The sequence below is a fragment of the Coregonus lavaretus genome (genome assembly GCF_964263955.1).
Source record: "Coregonus lavaretus genome assembly, chromosome: 10".
NCBI lineage: Eukaryota > Metazoa > Chordata > Actinopteri > Salmoniformes > Salmonidae > Coregonus > Coregonus lavaretus.
In genome coordinates, this window is record NC_139997.1 from 30,399,820 (window position 1) to 30,427,237 (window position 27,418).

At 43.3% G+C, this 27,418-nt stretch overlaps 1 protein-coding gene across 6 annotated transcripts in view; it reads left to right on the forward strand.

The window, feature by feature from the left end:
* Nucleotides 1–27,418, forward strand: part of ncor1 (nuclear receptor corepressor 1) — a 128,405-nt gene that overhangs the window by 62,811 nt on the left and 38,176 nt on the right. For 3 of the 6 annotated variants that reach the window (XM_084170946.1, XM_084170947.1, XM_084170948.1), the window contains exons 11-16: nucleotides 1,346–1,436; nucleotides 1,961–2,139; nucleotides 6,520–6,574; nucleotides 6,745–6,846; nucleotides 20,586–20,716; nucleotides 21,867–22,177. In XM_084170946.1, the coding sequence (XP_084027072.1) occupies nucleotides 1,346–1,436; nucleotides 1,961–2,139; nucleotides 6,520–6,574; nucleotides 6,745–6,846; nucleotides 20,586–20,716; nucleotides 21,867–22,177 (869 nt within the window). Of the gene's footprint in view, nucleotides 1–1,345; nucleotides 1,437–1,960; nucleotides 2,140–6,519; nucleotides 6,575–6,744; nucleotides 6,847–7,301; nucleotides 7,675–11,758; nucleotides 19,113–20,585; nucleotides 20,717–21,866; nucleotides 22,178–27,418 lie in introns of those variants that run through there. The other 3 variants (XM_084170950.1, XM_084170949.1, XM_084170951.1) reach the window with 3 other exon arrangements.

Consider the following 27,418-nt stretch of genomic DNA (forward strand, 5'->3'; position numbering starts at 1 on the left):
ATGTGCAAATATTGTACAATCCAGGTGTGCAATGCTCTTAAGCCTTGTTCACATTGGCAGTTTGGAGTGACTCAAATCCTATTTATTTGCATATCTTATTCGAATCTGTTCATTTTCCAGCAGTCTGAACAGGCAAAAAGCACATGGACTCAAAATAGTTCAATCCACATTTCAAGCCACCTTCGTAGGTGGTTTGAAGTCAGATACAAATATGATTCCTGGCCATGTGACTTGTCTGAATATTCAAATCTGATTTATTTGCCCTCAAGTTGATTTTAGATTGTTATTCCACATATCTTGTTGCTTGCTAGCTACTCTCTTGACAGTTTGACAAGAACATGTGCTTGTTAATTGTTTACAAACAAATTAGTGAATGTGCTAGAAAGCTAAACAGCTAAACATTTGCTAGCCAAAAAGGACTTGTTTGTGAAAGTTGATTCATGTTATCCTTCGAGGCTTACCCTATGATTTTGAACATTTTAAGCAACTAGGAAACATCCATGGCAGGCATTGTTGTCCCCTTAGCTTGCTACATAACTTCTGAATGATAGGAAGCACAAGCATCACCACCACTCAGCCTACACCACTGCACACACACCCGTTGTTACTATGACAACTAGCGTAGTCTTGTCAGCAAATTACTGCTGTCTGAACACACCCAAATCCGATTTGGTCACTTGTAACTGGCTGTTTAGTCGGTAGACTAAAACGGATTTGAAAAACTAAACTGATTTGAACATTAAGGCCTGTAACGTGAACAAGGCTTTAGAGATTTACCCAGAAAGACTCACAGCTGTAATCGCTGCCAAAGGTGATTCTAACATGTATTGACTCATGGGTGTGAATACTTATGCAAATGAGAAATTTCTAATATATTTGCAAACATTTCTAAAAACATGTTTTCACTTTGTCATTATGAGGTATTGTGTGTAGATGGGTGAGGGGGAAAAAAACGATTTAATTCATTTTGAATTCTGTCTGTAATACAACAAAATGTGGACTAAGTCGAGTGGTATAAATACTTTCTGAATGCATTGTCGATAGTAGGTGGTGGAGAGGGAAGTTAACTTCCTGAATGCTAAAGCAACTTAATTTGTCAGCAGACCTAATGTTTTCCCAGCATTGTTTGCAGATTTCTCAGAAAACTGGTTTGATACAGCTCGATTTAGCCTTTTTTCCTTGAAGTGAAGAGGTGACAGAAGGGTCATGAGGAAGGGAGGGGCACCCTATGTGATGATGTGATGGCACCTATAGGGGTTTTGAAGAAGATTTCATCTGGTATTTTTAAACGGTCATTATATTTCCTGTAGTTTCTTAATTTCCTTGTCTTTTGTTCTCCCATTAGGGTTGGTCAGAGAGGAACTGGAATGTCTGCGACCATCGCCAGAAGCGAGCATGAGATTTCTGAAATCATCGACGGCCTTTCTGAACAGGAGGTGAGTGCTGTTAACTTTTAAACATCTGTTTGTCTGTTATAGCTCTTGTGGAAATGAACACACTTCACAAATATGAACATTCTTCACTGAACCATTGCCAAGTTTGAGTATTATTATGACCAAAGAGGTTCAGTCACCACCAACTGCCCAAAAATCCCCTCAAGGCATAGCCCACACTGATGTCATGATGGTCAAGACACTCTACTGATGGTGAATAGTTACAATACAATGCTAAACACATCACCACTTCCCCTAGTTCTCAGGAAGTGTAGCAGTGTCATTGGCTACGTCCTGTTCTACACCCTTCTCCTGAAGTGTGCACTTGCACACTTCCTGTAATGGATTTCACAAGGGTTGAAACTCTCAATCCAATGCTTTTAAATTATTAACGGGAAGTGTGCAAGTGCACACTCGGGGAGAAGGGTGGAGAATCGGGATGCAGCCATTGAATCAAGTTCAAGTTGTAACAAGGTTAACAAATGTAATCTCTAAACCCCTCCCCTCCACCCCCTCTCGTCCAATAGAACAACGAGAAGCAGATGAGACAGCTGTCCGTCATCCCGCCCATGATGTATGACACAGAGCAGAGGCGAGTCAGGTTCCTCAACATGAACGGCCTGATGGACGACCCAATGAAGGTGTACAAGGCTCGGCAGTTCATGAATGTGTGGACCGAACACGAGAAGGAGATTTTCAAGGAAAAGTGAGTACCTGTTATTTGGTTGTCCTTAATAGGTTGTCTATAGAGTTGTCCTTTTAGTTACGTGATTTAAAAAAACTTAAATATCACATTTACATACAGTTGAAGTCGGAAGTTTACATACACCTTAGCCAAATACATTTAAACTCAGTTTTTCACAATTCCTGACATTTAATCCTAGTAAAAATTCCCTGTCTTAGGTCAGTTAGGATCACTACTTTATTTTAAGAATGTGAAATGTCAGACTAATAGTAGAGAGAATGATTTATTTCAGCTTTTATTTCTTTCATCACATTCCCAGTGGGTCAGAAGTTTACATACACTCAATTAGTATTTGGTAGCATTGCCTATGGAAGACCCATTTGCGACCAAGCTTTAACTTCCTGGCTGATGTCTTGAGATGTTGCTTCAATATATCCACATCATTTTCCTTCCTCATGATGCCATCTATTTTGTGAATTGCACCAGTCCCTCCTGCAGCAAAGCACTCCCACAGCATGATGCTGCCACCCCCGTGCTTCACGGTTGGGATGGTGTTCTTCGGCTTGCAAGCTTCCCTCTTTTTCCTACAGACATAACGATGGTCATTATGGGCAAACAGTTTTATTTTTGTTTCATCAGACCAGAGGACATTTCTCCAAAAAGTATGGTCTTTGTCCCCATGTGCAGTTGCAAACCGTAGTCTGGCTTTTTTATGGCGGTTTTGGAGCAGTGGCTTCTTCCTTTCTGAGCTGCCTTTCAGGTTATGTCGATATAGGACTTGTTTTACTGTGGATATAGATACTTTTGTACCTGTTTCCTCCAGCATCTTCACAAGGGCCTTTGCTGTTGTTCTGGGATTGATTTGCACTTTTCGCACCAAAGTACGTTCATCTCTAGGAGACAGAACGTGTCTCCTTCCTGAGCGGTATGACGGCTGCGTGGTCCCATGGTGTTTATACTTGGGTACTATTGTTTGTACAGATGAACGTGGTACCTTTAGGCATTTGGAAATTGCTCCCAAGGTTGAACCAGACTTTTGGAGGTCTACAATTCTTTTTCTGAGGTCTTGGCTGATTTCTTTAGATTTTCCCATGATGTCAAGCAAAGAGGCACTGAGTTTGAAGGTAGGCCTTGAAATACATCCACAGGTACTCCTCCAATTGACTGAAATGATGTCAATTAGCCTATCAGAAGCTTCTAAAGCCATGATATCATTTTCTGGAATTTTCCGAGCTGTTTAAAGGCACAGTCAACTTAGTGTATGTAAACTTCTGACCCACTGGAATTGTGATATAGTGAATTATAAGTGAAATAATCTGTCTGTAAACAATTGTTGGAAAAATTACTTGTGTCATGCACGAAGTAGATGTCCTAACTGACTTGCCAAAACTATAGTTTGTTAACAAGAAATGTGTGTAGTGGTTGAAAAACAAGTTTTAATGACTCCAACCTAAGTGTATGTAAACTTACGACTTCAACTGTAAGTATTCAGGCCCTTTATTCAGTACTTTGTCGAAGCACCTTTGGCAGCGATTACAGCCTTGAGTGTTCTTGGGTATGACGCTACGAGCTTGGCACACCTGTATTTGGGGAGTTTCTCCCATTCTTCTCTGCAGATCCGCTCAAGCTCTGTCAGGTTGGATGGGAAGCATCGCTGCACAGATATTTTCAGGTCTCTCCAGAGAAATTCGATCGGGTTAAAGTCTGGGCTCTGGCTGGGCCACTCAAGGACATTCAGAGAATTGTACCGAAGCCACTCCTGCGTTGTCTTGGCTGTGTGCTTAGGGTCGTTGAACATTCGCCCCAGTCTGAGGTCCTGAGCGCTCTGGAGCAGGTTTTCATCAAGGATCTCTCTGTACTTTGCTCCTTTCATCTTTCCCTCGATCCTGACTAGTCTCCCAGTCCCTGCCGCTAAAAACATCCCCACAGCATGATGCTGCCACAACCATGCTTCACCGTAGGGATGGTGCCAGGTTTCCTCCAGACGTGACGCTTGGCATTCAGGCCAAAGAGTTCAATCTAGGTTTCATCAGACCAGAGAGTCTTGTTTCTCATAATCTGAGATTCTTTAGGTGCCTTCTGGCAAACTCCAAGCGGGCTGTCATGTGTTTTTTACTGAGGCTTCCGTCTGGCCACTCTACTATAAAGGCCTGATTGGTGGAGTGCTGCACAGATGGTTGTCCTTCTGGAAGGTTCTCCCATCTCCACAACGAAACTCTGGAGCTCTGTCAGAGTGACCATTGGGTTTTTGGTCACCTCCCTGACCAAAGCCCTTCTCCCCCGATTGTTCAGTTTGGCCAGGCGGCCAGCTCTAGGAAGAGTCTTGGTTGTTCCAAGCTTCTTCCATTTAAGAATGATGGAGGCCACTGTCTTCTTGGGGACCTTCAATGCTGCAGAAATGTTTTGGTACCCTTTCCAAGATCTACGGACAATTCATTCGACCTCATGGCTTGGTTTTTGCTCTGACATGCACTGTCAACTGTGGGACCTTATATAGACAGTTGTGTGCCTTTCCAAATCATGTCCAATCAGTTGAATTTACCACAGGTGGACTCCAATCAAGTTGTAGAAACATCTCAAGGATGATCAATGGAAACAGGATGCACCTGAGCTCAATTTCGAATCTCATAGCAAAGGGTCTGAATAGTTATGTAAATAAGGTATTTCTGTTTTGTATTTTTAATACATTTGCAAACATTTCTAAAAACCTGTTTTCGCTTGTCATTATGGGGTATTGTGTGTAGATTGATGAGGAAAAACATTTATTTATAGGCCTTTATATCAATCTTGTACAGGATTATCTATTTTGGATGCAATTTTAATGGAATTGATGGAGAGAGAAAAAGACTGCTAGAGAGTGCTCGCTAGTGCACTGATTTAAAGCAACGATATAGGTGTTTTAAAACTCTGCAGCTGCAATTAATAAATAAATACAAATCTTTACAATTAAACAATTATGTGACCCCCGAAGCCAGATGGAGATGTGTAAATTAGACGTGCATTCTGTCTTTATTTTACTTTAGCATAGGCTATTCTGCAGCAAATGTAGGTCTACCTGTCGCAATAAAACAAAAATCACCATGTTGAGATGATAGGTGTACAGTGAGGGGAAAAAAGTATTTGATCCCCTGCTGATTTTGTACGTTTGCCCACTGACAAAGAAATGATCAGTCTATAATTTTAATGGTAGGTTTATTTGAACAGTGAGAGACAGAATAACAACAACAAAATCCAGAAAAACAAATGTCAAAAATGTTATAAATTGATTTGCATTTTAATGAGGGAAATAAGTATTTGACCCCCTCTCAATCAGAAAGATTTCTGGCTCCCAGGTGTCTTTTATACAGGTATCGAGCTGAGATTAGGAGCACACTCTTAAAGGGAGTGCTCCTAATCTCAGTTTGTTATCTGTATAAAAGACACCTGTCCACAGAAGCAATCAATCAATCAAACTCTCCACCATGACCAAGACCAAAGAGCTCTCCAAGGATGTCAGGGACAAGATTGTAGACCTACACAAGGCTGGAATGGGCTACAAGACCATCGCCAAGCAGCTTGGTGAGAAGGTGACAACAGTTGGTGCGATTATTCGCAAATGGAAGAAACACAAAATAACTGTCAATCTCCCTCGGCCTGGGGCTCCATGCAAGATCTCACCTCGTGGAGTTGCAATGATCATGAGAACGGTAAGGAATCAGCCCAGAACTACACGGGAGGATCTTGTCAATGATCTCAAGGCAGCTGGGACCATAGTCACCAAGAAAACAATTGGTAACACACTACGCCGTGAAGGACTGAAATCCTGCAGCGCCCGCAAGGTCCCCCTGCTCAAGAAAGCACATATACAGGCCCGTCTGAAGTTTGCCAATGAACATCTGAATGATTCAGAGTAGAACTGGGTGAAAGTGTTGTGGTCAGATGAGACCAAAATCGAGCTCTTTGGCATCAACTCAACTCGCCGTGTTTGGAGGAGGAAGAATGCTGCCTATGACCCCAAGATCCACAGATACTTCTCTGACCTCTTGACTAGTGCTTTGTGGAAAAGGGAAATTCAAAACATATTAGTCCCTCATAATGATTTTCATTTTGTTTCCCACCACAAATCAGGTTCACTTGGAATTCTAGAATGTAAAATGTATTAAATGCCTGCCGAGTATGGAAAAGCGTTTAGCGACTGTAGGCTGCAAAAAAAAATTATGGAGCTCAGTGGCATCCTTAGTCAACATTGTATTCTTTGACTTTGCAGAAGCTCTTTGGCTATGATTTTGAGAGGCGATACATTTCTTTAGCAACATTCCTCGGCTGTATACCTAAACAAGTGGCTGGGCTGCCATTTTATTTTTTGAATCCCAGAATGTAGCTTTAACCGTGACTGTTTTCTCTTCTGTATTTTTCTCACAGGTTTGTTCAGCACCCAAAGAATTTTGGCCTCATTGCTTCCTATCTAGAGAGAAAGGTGAGCTACAGTGGATTTAATTCATTCTCTGATGTTTTTACTCTGTACTATCCTCTACTTTCCCCCAAATCCAAAAGCACATGGTTTGTATTTGTTATGTTGTCTGTTGTTAATAAAAAATGTAATGGGTGCATATGTCCCCCTGTCTGTCATACCCTCTCTCTCTGCAGTGTGTGTCCGATTGTGTCCTGTACTACTACTTGACCAAGAAGAACCAGAACTACAAGACACTGGTGAGACGCAACTACGGGAGACGGCGAGGGAGAAACCAAGTGAGTTCTAGAAAGCATCTTCGCTAGGGAATGACTCTAAATGTATTTGTGTGTTCATGAATGGGCTTTGGAAATACACAGAAAGGCTGTCTGGGTGGGATTTAACCAATGAATAATGCTTGGCATGTCAGAGGGGAAGACCCTTTTTGTTTTCGCTCTATATATCATGTTAATGATTTAGCGTTTGTTTATCATCCACGCCACGGTTTGTGTTGGGCTTTGGAGCAGGAGTCCCTCTAGTGTACAAACCTTATCTTGGCTTGTAATATTCAACCTCTTCCTCCGTCCCCCCCTCTTTAGCCCACAGTGCCTCCCCATCTCCTCCCTCCCTCTTACCTCCCTCCCTCTTTCCTCCCTCCCTCTCTCTGTGTAACAGACTAGCAGTAGAACCACAGGGGTTTGTGAGATTTGGGAGCTGAATGAGCGGAGGCTCTTGATGTGCTATCTGGGTAAATAAGAAGCATAGCTGGCTGGGACTGATTTATCCAAGGGCTGGGGAGCAGCAGATGTTCCCAGGAATCTGTTCTATCTGGTTGCCATAGTCGGGAGACTCCGTGTTGCTTTCCAGGGCCTGACGGAAGAGCGAGAGAGGGAGGGAGGTAAAAAAGGGAAGTCATACTCCCTCTCTCTCTGAACTCACCCAGTTATCCTCTATTCTTCAACTTCCTTCTAACTGCTGAAATATGTTGATGCACAGCAGTAGGCTCTTTTTGTCTTACTTTTTATTTTTCGGGGGGCTTAAGGTAATTTACTCATTTGGTTATGGTGAGAAACTTTTCAGAACCGTTTCTTTCTGCTGAAGGAGTGAGAGAGTTGCTTTTACATTGGGTGAGTTGCAGACTTCACACAAGAAGGTTATCTGTTGCCATGGAGCTCTGCTTACCAGCGGAGTGCCCGTGCTGTTTTACACCAGATGTGTTTCATATTGTTTCCCTCTAATCACAAGTACACTGGAGGAGTTTTAATCAAGTAGGTTTTGCACATTTTGTAATTGGTTTGGTAATCGCCTGGTTCGGTGGTATTGTGCTCCCACATTCAAATTCATCAAGGCTCACTGCCTGGAGGGAAGAAAAAAATTAAGCCGTAGTTGGAGGCTGCAGTTGAGTATTTTCCATTGGATTTGAGCAGTAGCCTGAATGTGGTTTAGCGTTACATAAGTGTGGTAGTGGTATACCCTAGGGCTGCTGTTGACACAGGCAGCCAGCCTTCACCCTGGGGCTGTTCCAGCCTCTCAGAGGTGAACAGAGGCCAGGCGAGTGTAGGGCAGGCTGGGGCATGGCAGCCTAGGGCAAAGGAGGGCACACAGGGGCATTACTCCTAGATAAGATTGTGTGTGTGTGAGAGGGACTAGTGTGTATTGTGTCTCAGGACAGAACACCAATACTGCTTTCACATAGGGTTTACGGTATTTTGCCTGTAAAAGCAATTGGGCAATGTTTACATGACCCGCTTACAAACAGGCCCATTTTTTACCACATTCTTGCATGCATACAACTTTTATACCTCCCATGTGCATGCCGGTGACGAGTGGTAGTATTGGTGTGCAGATGTGGGTGGGCATCTATGTTTTATAAATCCATTGAATATACATCATCAAAAATAAATTTGTTTAGGCAGGTCCGAAGAAACAAACATTGTAAGACTAATACAATTTATTTTCAAGTCAATAGAATGCCATATTTTAATTATGTTAGGTCCAAATGAATGAAAATCAATAGTTAATTTAAACAGACAAGACACACCTGCCCCGATCACAGTCAACACACACATATTTTGTAGTAAGAATATAATGGAATATAACAGAATAATTACAAATAATATTTTTCCCACACAACTTGTCACTGGAACATGTGGAACTGCTGTCTTATAAAAAAGTGATATCTTGAAACAGAGCCCAAGCCCATGCTTTTTTAATCCACATTTCATCTCTTTCCTACCCTCACTCCACTTTGTTAGGGACCAGGCATAGGGTCTTACATTGAGAGTATCTTCATCATGATACCGATAGGAAATAAAAGCACTGCTATTTTCAAAAGCATGTGAGTCTCGTGTTCATATTTTTACATTTACGCCATTTAGCAGACGCTCTTATCCAGAGAGACTTACAGTGAGTGCATACATTTAATAAACATTTTTCTCCGTACTGGTCCCCTGTCGGGATCGAACCCACAACCCTGGCGTTGTAGGCGCCATGCTCTACTAACTGAGACTCACAACCTCTGCGGGCTTTTGGAATGATTTATTTCAGCTTTTATTTATTTCATCATATTCCCAGTGGGTCAGAAGTTTACATACACTCAATTAGTATTTGGTATTATTGCCTTTAAATTGTTTAACTTGGGTCAAACGTTTCGGGTAGCCTTCCACAAGCTTCCCACAATAAGTTGGGTGAATTTTGGCCCATTCCTCCTGACAGAGCTGGTGTAACTGAGTCAGGTTTGTAGGCCTCATTGCTCGCATACGCTTTTTCAGTTCTGCCCACACATTTTCTATCGGATTGAGGTCAGCGCTTTGTGATGGCCACTCCAATACCTTGACTTTGTTGGCCTTAAGCCATTTTGCCACAACTTTGGAAGTATGCTTGGGGTCATTGTCCATTTGGAAGACCCATTTGCGACCAAGCTTTAACTTCCTGACTGATGTCTTGAGATGTTGCTTCAATATATCCACATCATTTTCCTTCCTCATGATGCCATCTATTTTGTGAAGTGCACCAGTCCCTCCTGCAGCAAAGCACCCCCACAGCATGATGCTGCCACCCCCATGCTTCACGGTTGGGATGGTGTTCTTCGGCTTGCAAGCACCCCCTTTTTCCTCCAAACATAACAATGGTCATAATGGCCAAACAGTTCTATTTTTGTTTCATCAGACCAGAGGACATTTCTCCAAAAAGTAAGATCTTTGTACCCATGTGCAGTTGCAAACCGTAGTCTGGCTTTTTTATGGTGGTTTTGGAGCAGTGGCTTCTTCCTTGCTGAGCGGCCTTTCAGGTTATGTCGATATAGGACTCGTTTTACTGTGGATATAGATACTTCTGTACCTGATTCCTCCAGCATCTTCACAAGGTCCTTTGCTGTTGTTCTGGGATTGATTTGCCCTTTTCACACCAAAGTACATTCATCTCTAGGAGCGGTATGACGGCTGCATGGTCCCATGGTGTTTATACTTGCGTACTATTGTTTGTACAGATGAACGTGGTACCTTCAGGTGTTTGGAAATTGCTCCCAAGGATGAACCAGACTTGTGGAGGTCTACAATATTTCTTCTGAGGTCTTGGCTGATTTCTTTTGATTTTCCCATGATGTCAAGCAAAGAGGCACTGAGTTTGAAGGTAGGCCTTGAAATACATCCACAGGTACACCTCCAATTGACTCAAAGGATGTCAATTAGCCTATCAGAAGCTTCTAAAGCCATGACATAATTTTCTGGAATTTTCCAAGCTGTTTAAAGGCAGTCAACTTAGTGTATGTAAACTTCTGACCCTTTGGAATTGTGATACAGTGAATTATAAGTAAAATAATCTATCTGTAAACAATTGTTGGAAAAATTACTTGTCATGCACAAAGTAGATGTCCTAACCGACTTGCCAAAACTATAGTTTGTTAACAAGAAATTTGTGGAGTGGTTGAAAAATTAGTTTTAATGACTCCAACCTAAGTGTATGTAAACTTCCAACTTCAACTGTATGTGATCAAGCTAAATAATAGGCCTAAACTTGATTTGGGCTACATTTTTGCATGCTAAATGTTTCTGATCAGTGATAGATGAGCAAACGAATAGATGAGCTATACCACCTCCACTTATTTGCCCAGCCAGAAACCAATTAACCAAATAGCCTATTCAGATGGAGATTCAGTGAAACAAAATCAATTGATTGAGACGAGTCAGGGAATTCACAGGCTTTTGGTCAGGAGTAGGCCTAGGCTACTAAGCGACTGCAAGTGAAGAGCAAAATAATCCACTTGTTAAGCTACATAACATGCTGTCAAAATGTTCTAATAAATGAGCCAACTAGACAAGATGATCATGAGGAGCACTCACCTCAACTTAGCTAACATTTCCAAGCCTACTTGTAGCCTAACCAATGTACAAACAGAGATTCAGTGAAAACAAAAATCTGACATTGATTGATTTATGAAGATGAGTCCCCACACTTGTCTCAAAGCAGCGTGTTGGCACTGTCCCAGTCAAAGTGGTGCTGAAATTATAATGTAGTTGACCACACACGGGTAGGCTATTGCTTCAAATTTATTACAATGATTGGATGACTTTGGGAGTTTCAGTAAGCAACAATTTGATATACAGTGGGGAGAACAAGTATCTGATACACTGCCGATTTTGCAGGTTTTCCTACTTACAAAGCATGTAGAGGTCTGTAATTTTTATCATAGGTACACTTCAACTGTGAGAGACGGAATCTAAAACAAAAATCCAGAAAATCACATTGTATGATTTTTAAGTAATTAATTTGCATTTTATTGCATGACATAAGTATTTGATACAACAGAAAAGCAGAACTTAATATTTGTTACAGAAACCTTTGTTTGCAATTACAGAGATCATACGTTTCCTGTAGGTCTTGACCAGGTTTGCACACACTGCAGCAGGGATTTTGTCCCACTCCTCCATACAGACCTTGTCCAGATCCTTCAGGTTTCGGGGCTGTCGCTGGGCAATACGGACTTTCAGCTCCCTCCAAAGATTTTCTATTGGGTTCAGGTCTGGAGACTGGCTAGGCTACTCCAGGACCTTGAGATGCTTCTTACGGAGCCACTCCTTAGTTGCCCTGGCTGTGTGTTTCGGGCCGTTGTCATGTGATTTTCTGGATTTTTGTGTTAGATTCCATCTCTCACAGTTGAAGTGTACCTATGATAAAAATTACAGACCTCTACATGCTTTGTAAGTAGGAAAACCTGCAAAATCGGCAGTGTATCAAATACCCCACTGTATGCCTTCAATTGCATTAGCATTAGCATTTTCGTTATTCAGTAATATTTATTCCCACAGTAATTCTTTATGGATCCATCCAGTTGTGATTAAGAAAAAATTGCATGCTTAGTGGCGCGCTATGCAAAGAGATGGGAGAAGTGACATGCCTCGCAAAGTTTAGAACTGGCAGGAGGATGGTTAACTGGCGCTGCCTAGCAACCATCAGGAGTCTAAGAGCACAGTGCGTGCCAATGCCGCCTCAGCATTATGATTCATACTAAGCCGTAGGCAGAGGTTTACCGAAATAATTACTAGGTCGTTAGGCGGAAACAAAGGTTTTGGCTTTGATACCGGCAATACCTTTCAGATATAAGGAAAAGGCGGAAAAAATGTTGTGAATTGTTGTACGCTGAACGCTGTGTCTATGCCTTTTGGATGCCGAGTGAGTCGATGATCGATCATCACCATGACTCATCACCACCTGTGACTGATTTTTCTGACTAACATTTAACCTTGTTATGAAATCCCCAGCATAGATCTAACAGCTGATTACATCATTCATTCCCTATCAGCTCGTGTGGTGTCTGAGCTCTCCTCTCTCCAATGGCTGTGTACCAGGAGGATAGACTGCCTCGGCTTTCCCTATGGGGCTTTTCTACCTCATCAATGCCTCTGGCCCTTCCTCTGGCCCCTGTATGTGCAACTCATTGATGCATTTGGCTCTGGCCCTGTATGTACAGAACATTCTGTCTATGTATGGATTATGGCTCCAGCCAACCAAACACATAGATCTGGTCATGGAAGCGCAGAGCACCAAAAGGGAGGGGGACCACATCAGAGACGTCATAATCGGTTGATCTAGCGGTAGTGCTGCCTGCCGCCTCCAGACCAAATATCGCCCACCACCTGGAGAACAGGGTTTGATTCACCAGTCCACCTCTTCTCATCTTCTCCCTCTCAGACATAACACAGGGATGCAAACACGTCACTTTTCGGCGAAATTCACAGTTTTGAACTTAAAATAGAGTCTGATGAAAAGTGTTCAGACGCAGAATGCATCACCCATTGAGCTATAAAAGATAGGCGCGAACAGATCCTCTCCGTGTGATCACTACCTTCTCTCTCTCAATTAATGACTGAGCGCAGAATGCTAAGTGTCCTACAAATAGAATATCAAATAGAGTTCAGAGTGTGATGTCAGATGTGTCTTATTGGATGAAGCATTCTGATATCATGTGTGACAGCTGTGAGCATCCAGCCGCATCCCCAACCAGCCATTAGCCTACTCAGCTGCTTCTCTCCGTCTGTTCTTTCTGCACATCTCCATCAGGTTTTAAATGTTATTTAGCCGTGATGCTGAGCTGGGGTTTGCAGGCAGTGATGGGGTTTCTGTTGTTACATTTGTTCAATTATTGGAGCGGCTCGCAGCGCAAGCTAAGTGGATACCTATCTTTTCATTTCACCGGTAAGAACAAGCAAGGCCAGTCTGACTAGCCTTCGCTGTCAAGCAGCCTCTGAGTGCCCCTGGCATAGAGGAAAAACAGAGCACAGTGAAAACCACTCAAAGGTTATGCCCCATATTACCGGAGCTACCTTCTCCCCTTTCTACTGTGATTTGGCACACATTTTATATAATTTTATAAACCATGTCATGGGCCGTTTTATACTACTCATGGCCACAAGTTGTTGGTTTGATAACAGAGAGAGAGAGAGGGGGAAAGAGGGCTATGTGTGTCAAGTTGTTTCATATAGGCCTAGTGTGTTTTAACTCTTACTGCCACAATGAAAATGCAGATCATTATGCATTTATATTCCTTACTACAGTCCTTCTTTCCAATCACAGGTAGGCCTTTGGATATGAGCAAATCAGCTATTTTCTGCAGTAGCCTGTTCTATTGTACAGTACATGTATTGTATTGAGTAGAGGTGTGACTATCAGGGACAGGTTTTTGTGCAGAACGTATAGAAAAGGGAAACAGGCGTCCTGGGAGGGGCGTGGCAAACTCTGTTGTATCACGATACTACTCGGTATGGTAAAACGTCGTTAGTAAAATGTTGACAATCCCACTCAGTTTACACAGAAATTGTTGGCGTGGCGCAGTTGTATTAACGGTATCTTAATAGCTATAGGACGTTACTTCACATTTCATAAGTGACATCGTGCTCCTTTCACTAGTGTGTTTCCCACTTCCTGGTGACCTTCATCAGTCTTACCTTGCCTGGCAGGGTAACAGAGTACAACTACAGGGTGGAACCCCGAATGGACTTCCCTACTTCTGAACCACTGTAGATGGTTAGAATCGTGTGTGTGTGTGTTTATGAAGTTCTCCTACTTGATCAAAGAATAAACCAGTGTGTTTGTGTGTCAAGTCAGTGGACATTCCTGCTGCTACTACTTGAGAGCTCATTGAAGGATTGTCTGGCTTCTGACAACTTCAATAAATAGTTGGAGGAAGCGACTGTGTTACTATATTTCAGTCTATGCAAGCAGCAGCCTCCACTAACCCTGGATCATCTGATATGTATTTGAACAACAACAGAGAAGGCTCTGTTTGTCTGGGAGCCAGGAGGACAGATCACAAGTTTGGCTTTGGGGTCACTGGAGGCAAGATGTGTCCACTGTCCAGCAGCCCTCAGCATAATCAGTCCAATAATCACAACTGTTAGCCTAGCTCTGCCAGAGCACAGAGCCACTATGACCTTATATGCAAATGCATTTAGCCAGTCATTTATTCTGTAATAGGGCTTTATATAACGTCGGTGTGAACTTTGTGTTACAGGGCACAATGTGTTTGAATGCATCATTGATTATTGACAGGCCATCTTCGTAAATAATAATTAGTTCTTAACGGACTTGCCTGTTTAAATAAAGTTGGATAAAGTAAACATCCAGTCATGTATTACGGTATGCATTTAAACTGCCCATTGACAGTGAAGTGAAAATGCCAAGGCCTCATCATTGGGTGGAAAGCAGCTCAGCCTGCCCAGGCCGGACGTTATGCTGATCCAAACAAGCCGTTGGCTGGAGCTTTTGTAAATTCTCTGAAATTCCCCAGAGACTGTGTGTAGTGTGACTTGTGAGAGAGGGAGAGAGTGAGTGAGAGCGCAAGAGCAATGGAAAAAGAGTGAGAGAGAGAAAAGGAGAAAGAGGAAAAAACACTGACAGTCTGCACTGGGGGCTGGCTAGCCAGCTTGTATAAGCTCTCATTTTTGCTAAACTTTTTCCCCCCTCTTTCCGTTTCCTTTTTATTTTTCTTGCCCGGTCGGTGAGCGAGAGAGACAACCAACCCCCCCAGTAAAAGCAGAGTGGTACGCCCCAGTGATATGACAGGCCCAAAAAACTTGCTATGCTGCTGCGAGTGCCAATCAAAGAGAAGCGCTCAGCAGGGATTACCTTGAGTAACCCCCCATAGATTAGAGTGTGCATGTGAGATGGGCGATTTTTCAGGCGGCTTAAACGGCCTGATGACATGCTTTCCTGGAATATGTGCGGCAGTACCGGGGCCAGGCAGCCCTTCTAAGGAGCTCTGCTTTGGTGCTGCTGTCCTGCTGTATCTGTACCGCTGCTATGGAGGTACCACTACCGCTACCGGGGATCCGGCCAAACTCACACCCGCTACGCCTATAGGCTGTGGCTTGCTCAGGGGCAACAGGGTTCTTATGACAGACAAATGAGCTTGCAGGTATGTCGCTGCTGACTTTGAAACTAGTACTGTGGTGTGTTGTCTGTCTCTCTCTCTCTCTCTCTCTCTCTCCTCGTGCTCTTTTGCTCTCCCTCCCGCTCTCTTTCAGTTGCTTGGACAGCCACAGTTGCTTGCATTTAACCTTACTTATAACGCACATTTAAAGTTACAACAGGGAACACTGTGTGGATTTCAGTACAGTTCCAGTTTTTTCTGTACTGTTGCACAATCATGGCTGCAGTGCACGGTGCCTGGTTTTTGCTGTTGTTGATGATATACGGTAGGTTAGTTGCTTGCACAAATGTGCTCGCTGCCTACAAATAGAGTTGGAGAAGAACTTCAGCAGCCCCTGTTAGAGGTTGTGTGAGTCATTTTCTCCCTTTCTATCATTCCTCATGTTCAGGACTGACCCAGTAACCAGAGCACTGGGACTGCATGCTTTTCCCCTCTTTAGTTAACTCTATCTCTAGTCAAGACTCAATAACATTTTAAAGTGGTAGTGTGACGATTCCTTTTTATTGAAATCTCTTATTTTCATAGTAGACAATATGGATGTAGAATGGATCTGTTTTTTAAAATAGTAGTAGCTCATAGTTATTGCGTTAAAAGTAATTGCCATCCAATTGTACATTGGAGAAAAGCATACAAAAAAAGTATCCACATTACACTTGTATTTCCAAAATGGCTGTCTCGCCACCAGACCTGTTGTGTGTCTCTCTCCTTGGCTGCCTGCATGGCCATGCGGCATGTTGAAATGGCTGTGCGGCTTCTGACTGGAATGGCTGTTATTTCATGAGGTGGCAGAGGCTGCTGACCTTCTCCTCCAGCCACGTCCTCCAGGGCCAAAGGGTTCGTGTGCGTGCGTGTGTGTGTGTCATGGAGTCGTAAAGGTGACCTAGACAGGAGTTCAGTTCAACGAGCTGGAACCAAATCCCTGTGAAGTTTACATGGAAATTACTACCCTCAATAAAAGCCATACGGATGTTACTCTCTCGTCTACAGCAAGTGGCAGGCTTTTACACTCACTCACACAGATGGCAGGAGAAGAAGTGGAGAAATATACATTGCAGACAGTTGAAAATGTTAATTTCAGGGAAATCAGTCAGTGCTATTCCCACGTCTGTCTTTAACACTACTCTCAATAATGCTTCCTTTTGTTGTACATGCTATGGCAAGAAGAAGTGGTTTCTCTCCCTTGTTTTTTTCTTCATCTTAATCGCTTGGCAGCAGTCAAGCAGATCCCATTAGCTTTGGATACTGATGCGAAGAGAGCCAAGCCTTGCCCTCAACCTAAATGTCCAGGTGCCTACTTGGCACAGTGAACTGGATCCTGGATCATGGCATGCAGGTTAAGAGTGAATGAGCCACTGTTTTTGAGTCAGACCTAGGTTCAAATACTATTCTTTCAGATACTTTGAGCATTTGCTCTAGCCTGCCAGGAGTGCCAGATGGGTGGGTTTTGCAGTTTTGGGACTATTCTCTTTGTCCATTAAACCATGCAAGCTCAATAAAGCACTGATAAAGTATTATACATTATTTCAAATAGTATTTAAACCCAGGTCTGGAGTGCAGTGCAGGACAGACATTCTAGTAAAATGTCTAATTGGATTAGCCTATTGGCTCATAGGATTGTAAAAGGTCAAACCAAACTGAATTGTAGTTAAGTGGGTTAGATGGCTAGCTGTAGATAGTAGTCAAGTATTTTTTCTCTTGGCGAAGAAACCAAATCAGACTGAATTGTAGATGGAGAGTGTTTTCTGAAAGGGTTATTCTGTTTCCCCCCATTGAAGTCAAGGTCATACCAAACTAAATTATAGGCAGACGATTGTATAGCTAGCGGTAGATAGTAAGTAGTTGGGTGTTTTTGAACAGTCTATTCTATTTTATTTTAGTGTTACTTTTTACCCCTTTTTCTCCCCAATTTCGTGATATCCAATTGGTAGTTACAGTCTTGTCCCATCGCTGCAACTCCCGTACGGATTCGGGAGAGTCGAAGGTCGAGAGCCATGCATCCTACGAAACACAACCTCGCCAAGCCGCACTGCTTCTTGACACACTGCTCGCTTAACCCGGAAGCCAGCCGCACCAATGTGTCGGAGGAAACACCGTACTGCTGGCGACCGTAGTCAGCGTGCATGCACCCGGCCCGCCACAAGGAGTCGCTAGAGCGCGATGGGACAAGGACATCCCAGCCGGCCAAACCCTCCCCTAACCCGGACAACGCTGGGCCATTTGTGCGCCGCCTCATGGGTCTCCCGGTCGCGGCCGGCTGCGACACAGCCAGGGATCGAACACGGATCTGTTGTGACGCCTTAGACCACTGAGCCACTCGGGAGATCCCTGTTCCCTTTTCTTATTGCAGTTTGTTGATAACAGTGACTATGTGTGTGTGTGTGTGTGTGTGTGATCCCTCTGATGCCCCATTAAAAACTCCAGGGTAGGAAAAGGCTTGGGGTTCAGTCATTTTAACTCGAGCAGCGCTAGTGAATCAGCTAAAACAGAGCAAGGGAGAGGGGGGGGGGGGGGGACTGAAAATATTCAAAAAGCTAAAAATCTAAAAACATGGCAAACCACAGGGCTCCATTGAGTTTTGGAGAACATCTGTAGTGTGGAAGGCAGCACTGGAAGCACTTGAGCAGAATGGGGAGAGAAGGCAGGAATGCCATTGTGGTGCGCAGACGGCCTCCAAAACAAATGCAGGACTATTATAGGAATAACTGTAATAGTGAACTGAAACGTTTTAAATAGAGTGAAACAGGGAGGTAGCCTATAACCTGAATTTTTCTTGTTGCAAATGTGTTTTGTTTTGCTGAACACAACCCACGTCTACTTGGCCAAGTGGTCTCTATATTATGTTCTGTCTGTAGAGGGAGCCCACCCCCCAATGTCCATCTTCATGCAGTCAAACTCATCCTTTTCTTGTCCCTCTTTTTTTTAAATGCTCTCTCTCTTTCCTTCCTTCCTTTTCTTTTCTCTGACTCATTCCTTCTCTCCTCTGCTCACCATTGGGTTTTTGACCTTCCTTGGCCCCATCTGGTAGCAGCATGGGATGTTTGGTTTGGCATAGCCAGACTTGTTCCAGCACAGCACTTTCGTGGATCAGGCAGAGGGGGAGGGAGTCGGTGGTATCCCTTGCCAGTAATGATGATAAAGAATGTTGCTCTATTCTCAATCACTCTGCTGGACTTGCTTCTGACCCAGATCTGCGTCTGACCCAGGAGTTCTATTATCTAGTATCTACTGTTGTTAGTGAATGCATCGAAAAGGATTACCACTTAATTTGTATGCTTATGTTTTATGAACATTCACTATGTGAAATATACACACACACACACACTGAGTATACAAAACATTAAGAACATCTGCTCTTTCAGTACAGTTCCCTTATTGATGTCACTTGTTAAATCCACTTCAATAAGTGTAGATGAAGAGGAGGAGACAGGTTAAAGAGGGATTTTTAAGCCTTGAGACAATTGAGACATGGGTTCTGTATGTGTGCCATTCAGAGGGTGAATGGGCAAGACGTGTGCCTTTTGAACGAGGTATGGTAGTAGGTGCCACCCAAAGGACATCCAGCCAACTGTGGGAAGCATTGGAGTCATCATGGGCCAGCATCCCTGTGGAACGCTTTTGCCCCGACGAATTGAGACTGTTGTGAGGGCAAAGTTTGGTATAGTATAAACAAAAATACAACATTAAGATCCTTCTCATCGGTGCATCATCAGTTCATCAGTGTTGACTTTTGTAGCCAAAAGTTATATTGATTGGTGTCTGCAAAAGAAAAGCTTGGTTTGTACAGTATCTGCATTCATGCTGTAGGCTAATGTGATTACTAATTATCATGGGCAATCGTAATGACTTGAATGATTGAGTACATGAACTCTGCTTTCTCTTAGTCGGGTCGTGTTGGGGTGGTTGTGGGTTCAGGACCCGGACACCCTCTCACTCACCCCATCTATTTCACTGTAATTCTCTTCATTTAGTCATCATGTGAGGCTTTTGATATTCTACACAGGCTGACTTCGGGGGGAACAATGGCTTGTATTGTACTTATTTTGTTTGTGTGTGTGTCATGATCCTATGGACACTCTCTTCATGTGAAGATCATCAAAGGAGGTCATAGTCATAATCTTATCTACACTGGGTGCATGACCAGGCTGTTAAACTCCACTCCACTTTCCCTCTGTCTGGTTCCCTTTCTTCTCTTATCTGGTTAGCTAGCTTTGAGGAAATTGGACTGCCCTGATGGCGGGGGAATAACCCTAGGGCAGTTAGGCTTATCACATTATGACATTGTACTGTTGTTCACTTAGTGGGGCAGTCCGTCTGCTCTCTCTTTTAGTCTGAAGAATTAAGCAGCAGACCACTCCTGCATCTTTCACAGTGAACCTTTAGCATCTTTCACAGTGAACCTTTAGCATCTTTCACAGTGAACCTTTAGCATCTTTCACAGTGAACCTTTAGCGTCTTTTACAGTGGTCCTGTAGCACTCTTCTGTATGCATGAGGGGTCAGACAGTGTGAGGCTGGGCATTTGCTGCAACAGTAAATGTAGGTGGATGGACAGATGGACTTAACTGTTGTGTGATTTGTAGCTTACCTTGGCTGGAGAGTGCATTAATAGGCCATGAAATAGACCATATGTCGCTCTAAGGTTGATGTTGTGATTTATAGGACAGTCAGTGTATTGCTTTGATATTTTCTTGTCAGTGTCTGTTATTTTTCCTTCTGAATCCTTCGTTTCCTAAAGGGTATTTATTATTCTAGCACACCACTATTGTGTTGTTGTTGCCTTAAAGGGATGTGGGTCATGGCGTGCAGTTTTAGCTGTGTGCCTCATTAGCCCCACTCAGTCAGTCACTAAATAGGAATTCAAACACGGCCAGACTTTCAAAACGACATGAATGAGCAGTGGGCTGCCTTGAGGTTTTGTTGTAAACTTTCTGGCTCAGGTTGAACTCCAAGAGAGGTGCTATGCGTCATGATGAGTTTGCTCTCTGTCTGACATCATGAGAGTTGAGAGAATCTCCCTATATGATAACTCAACTCAAGAGTTGGCAGGTATATGTTTACCAATTTAAAATAAAGTCAGCTAAAATGTGTATATCCTTGTGCTGTTTTTTTCTAGCAAATAACACGACCCTCACAAGAAGAAAAGTCAGACGACAAAATCGAAGAGGAGAAATCGGAGAAGTCAGAGAAAAAAGAGGACGAGCAGAATAAGGAAGAGGAAGAGAAAGATGAAAAGGAGGACTCCAGGTGAGTTTTGAATAGCTGTGTGTGTGTGTGTGTGTGTGTGTGTGTGTGTGTGTGTGCATATACACTTGCGTATACACGTGCACATGGGTTTCCCACAGGTACTGCTGTTAGAGCCCTAGCTAGAGTCAGCCTTGGTCCTGACCCCCCTCTGACACTTTTAGGGAGAATCTGTACCTCGCAGTAAATTGTAGCTTTCAGTTGAGGCAACAGAACTTCTGGAGCCTTGTCGCAGGGATCAGCATCCCTCTTAGATGTGTTGTAAATCAAGCCAGAGCGAGACGGAGCCAGAGAGTGAGAGACTGAGAGAAAGCGAGAGGGAGCGAACCACTGCCGTTCTCTGGCGTGATGGCCAGGCTGACCATAACACCCACTGACTGAATGCTGTAGTTTAAAAAACCCAGGCAGAATGGTATTTGAAATGCTCCCTCAAGGACTAAATGGAAATCAGACCTTGTCTACTGACTCTGCTCTTCAGGGAAGGAAGGTACTCCTCCCTCTCAGACCTGGCCTATGTTTACTTCTTTCTTACAAACACTCTCTGGCTCTTTCTCAATTCATCTTTCCTTGATTACTCGTGTCCCTCTCTCCCTTGGACGTTCTCCTCCAATGAATTTTGAGATGGAGAAAGGATGTGAGGAATCAAGGAATTGCGAATTGAGAAAGAGCTGACTCTGAGAGGGGAGGAGAGGAGAGCGTGGCGGCCATCTTGGCCCCATAACTCTAAGCCAGTAGCCAGATGACTTCCTGCCTGTTTACCCATCTGGATCCGTGGGCAGCAGTTAGTCATGACTCATGTGTCCTAACCAACCATCAAATGAGAAACGCAAGTGCCTGTAAAACAAACCTGCTAATGAAAATTGACTTTTAAATCCAGTTGATGGGACTCTGCAAATTGCTTTTTCCTAAGCATTCATCTGTGCAAAACAATAGGCTTGTACAGTTTATGAAAATGTTCATTGGGTAGGAGTTAAATAGAATATAAAACAAATGAATGTCAAAATGTACCAAAAAATGTATAACAGTACTGTCATTCATGCTTTTAAACTGCAGAATCCCCTTGACCCACAATGTTAATGATGTGTTATTGATGCTATGCTACCAGCCATGCTATGTTGAGGTTAAACCTTTTGCCCCCATCTCCCCCATTCAGGGACATCGGCAAAGACAAAGACAAGTGTGACGGTGGGGAGGACGAGGACGGAAAGGAGCAGAACACGCCGCGCGGCAGAAAGACCGCCAACAGCCAGGGCCGGCGCAAGGGAAGGATCACCACGCGCTCCATGGCCAACGAGGCTGCCTCCGTGGCGGCCGAGGAACCACTGCCGCCGGCCTCCGCCCCTGAGCCTGCCCTGCCTCCAGAGCCTCCTCAGCCCCCCAAACCTGAGCCTACTACACAGAAGGCAGTGAGAGAGCCCACCAAATCTGCACCAGGTGGACCCCCCATGGACCATAACAAAGGAGGTAAGCACCTCAGCCATTCAACACTGTTTTATTTTTATTTTTATCCCCTCTAATTATATATACAGTTGAAGTCGGAAGTTTACATACATTTAGGTTTGAGTCATTAAAACTCGTTTTTCAACCACTCCACACATTTCTTGTTAACAAACTAGTTTTGGCAAGTAGGGCGGCAGGTAGCTTAGTGGGTAAGAGCGTTGTGCCAGTAACCGAAAGGTCGCTGGTTCTAATCCCCGAGCCGACTAGGTGAAAAATCTGTCAATGTGCCCTTAAGCAAGGCACTTAACCCTAATTGCTCCTGTAAGTCGCTCTGGATAAGAGCGTCTGCTAAATGACTAAAATGTCAATGTAAAATGTAAGTCGGTTAGGACATCTACTTTGTGCATGTCACAAGTAATTTTTCCAACAATGGTTTACAGACAGATTATTTCACTTATAATACACTGTATCACAATTCCAGTGGGTCAGAAGTTTACATACACTAAGTTGACTGTGCCTTTAAACAGCTTGGAAAATTCCAGAAAATGATATCATGGCTTTAGAAGCTTCTGATAGGCTAATTGACATCATTTGAGTCATTTGGAGGTGTACCTGTGGATGTATTTCCAGGCCTACCTTCAAACTCAGTGCCTCTTTGCTTGACATCATGGGAACATTAAAAGAAGAAGAAAAAAAACCTCCACAAGTCTGGTTCATCCTTGGGAGCAATTTCCAAACGCCTGAAGGTACCATGTTCATCTGTACAAACAATAGTACGCAAGTATAAACACCATTGGACCACGAAGCCGTCATAGCGCTCAGGAAGGAGACGCGTTCTGTCTCCTAGAGATGAACGTACTTTGGTGCGAAATGTGCAAATCAATCCCAGAACAACAGCAAAGGACCTTGTGAAGATGCTGGAGGAAACAGGTACAAAAGTATCTACAGTGAGGGAAAAAAGTATTTGATCCCCTGCTGATTTTGTACGTTTGCCCACTGACAAAGAAATGATCAGTCTATAATTTTAATGGTAGGTTTATTTGAACAGTGAGAGACAGAAAAACAACAAAAAAATCCAGAAAACGCATGTCAAAAATGTTATAAATTGATTTGCATTTTAATGAGGGAAATAAGTATTTGACCCCTCTGCAAAACATGACTTAATACTTGGTGGCAAAACACTTGTTGGCAATCACAGAGGTCAGATGTTTCTTGTAGTTGGCCACCAGGTTTGCACACATCTCAGGAGGGATTTTGTCCCACTCCTCTTTGCAGATCTTCTCCAAGTCATTAAGGTTTTGAGGCTGATGTTTGGCAACTCGAACCTTCAGCTCCCTCCACAGATTTTCTATGGGATTAAGGTCTGGAGACTGGCTAGGCCACTCCAGGACCTTAATGTGCTTCTTCTTGAGCCACTCCTTTGTTGCCTTGGCCGTGTGTTTTGGGTCATTGTCATGCTGGAATACCCATCCACGACCCATTTTCAATGCCCTGGCTGAGGGAAGGAGGTTCTCACCCAAGATTTGACGGTACATGGCCCCGTCCATCGTCCCTTTGATGCGGTGAAGTTGTCCTGTCTCCTTAGCAGAAAAACACCCCCAAAGCATAATGTTTCCACCTCCATGTTTGACGGTGGGGATGGTGTTCTTGGGGTCATAGGCCGCATTCCTCCTCCTCCAAACACAGCGAGTTGAGTTGATGCCAAAGAGCTCCATTTTGGTCTCATCTGACCACAACACTTTCACCCAGTTCTCCTCTGAATCATTCAGATGTTCATTGGCAAACTTCAGACGGGCATGTATATGTGCTTTCTTGAGCAGGGGACCTTGCGGGCACTGCAAGATTTCAGTCCTTCACGGCATAGTGTGTTACCAATTGTTTTCTTGGTGACTATGGTCCCAGCTGCCTTGAGATCATTGACAAGATCCTCCCGTGTAGTTCTGGGCTGATTCCTCACCGTTCTCATGATCATTGCAACTCCATGAGGTGAGATCTTGCATGGAGCCCCAGGTCGAGGGAGATTGACAGTTCTTTTGTGTTTCTTCCATTTGCGAATAATCGCACCAACTGTTGTCACCTTCTCACCAACCTGCTTGGCGATGGTCTTGTAGCCCATTCCAGCCTTGTGTAGGTCTACAATCTTGTCCCTGACATCCTTGGAGAGCTCTTTGGTCTTGGCCATGGTGGAGAGTTTGGAATCTGATTGATTGATTGCTTCTGTGGACAGGTGTCTTTTATACAGGTAACAAACTGAGATTAGGAGCACTCCCTTTAAGAGTGTGCTCCTAATCTCAACTCGTTACCTGTATAAAAGACACCTGGGAGCCAGAAATCTTTCTGATTGAGAGGGGGTCAAATACTTATTTCCCTCATTAAAATGCAAATCAATTTATAACATTTTTAACATGCGTTTTTCTGGATTTTTGTTTTGTTTTTCTGTCTCTCACTGTTCAAATAAACCTACCATTAAAATTATAGACTGATAATTTTTTTGTCAGTGGGCAAACGTACAAAATCAGCAGGGGATCAAATACTTTTTTCCCTCACTGCATATCCACAGTAAAACGAGTCCTATATCGATATAACCTGAAAGGCTGCTCAGCAAGGAAGAAGCCACTGCTCCAAAACCGCCATAAAAAAGCCAGACTACGGTTTGCAACTGCACATGGGGACAAAGATCGTACTTTTTGGAGATATGTCCTCTGGTCTGATGAAACAAAAATGGAACTGTTTGGCCATAATGACCATCGTTATGTTTGGAGGAAAAAGGAGGTAGCTTGCAAGCCGAAGAACACCATCCCAACCGTGAAGCACGGGGGTGGCAGCATCATGCTGTGGGGGTGCTTTGCTGCAGGAGGGACTGATGCACTTCACAAAATAGAAGGCATCATGAGGAAGGAAAATGATGTGGATATATTGAAGCAACATCTCAAGACATCAGTCAGGAAGTTAAAGCTTGGTCGCAAATGGGTCTTCCAAATGGACAATGACCCCAAGCATACTTCCAAAGTTGTGGAAAAATGGCTTAAGGACAACAAAGTCAAGGTACTGGAGTGGCGTCATAAAGCCCTGACCACAATCCTATAGAACATTTGTGGGCAGAACTGAAAAAGCGTGTACGAACAAGGAGGCCTACAAACCTGACTCAGTTACACAAGCTCTGTCAGGAGGAATGGGCCAACATTCACCCAACTTATTGTGGAAAGCTTGTGGAAGGCTACCTTAAATGTTTGACCCAAGTTAAACAATTTAAAGGCAATGCTACCAAATACTAATTGAGTGAATTTATGACTCACTGGGAATGTGATGAAAGAAATAAAAGCTTAAATAAATAATTCTCTCTACTATTATTCTGACATTTCACATTCTTAAAATAAAATGGTGATCCTAACTGACCTAAAACAGGGAATTTTTACTAGGATTAAATGTCAGGAATTGTGAAAAACTGAGTTTAAATGTATTTGACTAAGGTGTATGTAAACTTCCGACTTCAACTGTATTTTTTTTTACAAAGGTGCATCTCAAACAGATAAAGGAGGAAGAGAGTTTTACACTTACTAGGGTGGTTTACTAGTTTTGTGGTTATGTGGTATTTGCGGCAATGGGACTGAGTAGATAATACAATTCTACTCGAGGTATTGAACCTTGGCTATGGAGGTTTGAACGAGTGTGTGTGGCGCAGGGGTCTCCAACAGGTCGATCGCCAGTTACCAGTAGCTCGCAGGCCACCTATGAGTAACTCGCCAAACAATTCTGAAATACATTCAATTTTCACATGTTCCACTGCAAACTGTCATAAACAAATCTCACAAGTATCTAGGGGGGGCGCGAGGGGTCAGCAGGGGGGGCACACAGGGTAGAATGCACAAGGTGCCATTTCGAAATTGGGTAGTGCATCAACAGTTCCTCTTGTCATGTTAGTCATTGCATACCTTAGAGAGCTATTTATGACTGTCAGAAATGTCCAGAACAACTAGCCCATGTCAGCTAACGTTTTTTTATTTAGGTTTTTTAGCCCATAGATATTGTAATTTGTGTCACTCAAATATCACATGAATACACATTAGGCATACCAAAATGTATAAAATTCCAAGAAAATGTGCTTTAAACTTCAAAACAATATTTGCACCCCATGACAAGCTGTGTAGAATTGCAGGAAATAAGCTTTAAACCTGCTAAATTCTCTCCACCAACAAGAGGGGTGTGAACAGTTTGTGTAATGAACAGTGCTTTTTCCCATAAAAATAGATGTGGCGCACACGCGCAGGGGGGGCCCAGGGATGTTCCCCAATGCTGCAAGGGGTCCCCGAGTGGAAAAAGTTTGGGAACCCCTGATCTAATCAACGCAACATTGACATTATCCCACCCCTGTTTAGCCACTATTGGCTTAAAAAGCCAAACCTAACACAATATCTGCTAATTAATTTCAAGCAAGATTGCCCCATTCTGTCTGGCGCGGTTATCTATCACTCCATGTATAGCCAGTTGATGTGATAACCGTCTTGTGGGTGGACAGAAATGTTTTCCCCAAAACGTTCTCAATTAAATGTTAACTGAAAAGTAGGCTTACCTGGCAGAAATATACAGTGGGGGAAAAAAAGTATTTAGTCAGCCACCAATTGTGCAAGTTCTCCCACTTAAAAAGATGAGAGAGGCCTGTAATTTTTTATCATAGGTACACGACAACTATGACAGACAAAATGTGGAAAAAAAATCTAGAAAATCACATTGTAGGATTTTTAATGAATTTATTTGAAAATGATGGTGGAAAATAAGTATTTGGTCAATAACAAAAGTTTCTCAATACTTTGTTATATACCCTTTGTTGGCAATGACACAGGTCAAACGTTTTCTGTAAGTCTTCACAAGGTTTTCACACACTGTTGCTGGTATTTTGGCCCATTCCTCCATGCATATCTCCTCTAGAGCAGTGATGTTTTGGGGCTGTCGCTGGGCAACACAGACTTTCAACTCCCTCCAAAGATTTTCTACGGGATTGAGATCTGGAGACTGGCTAGGCCACTCCAGGACCTTGAAATGCTTCTTACGAAGCCACTCCTTCGTTGCCCGGGCGGTGTGTTTGGGATCATTGTCATGCTGAAAGACCCAGCCACGTTTCATCTTCAATGCCCTTGCTGATGGAAGGAGGTTTTCACTCAAAATCTCACGATACATGGCCCCATTCATTCTTTCCTTTACACGGATCAGTCGTCCTGGTCCCTTTGCAGAAAAACAGCCCCAAAGCATGATGTTTTCCCCCCCATG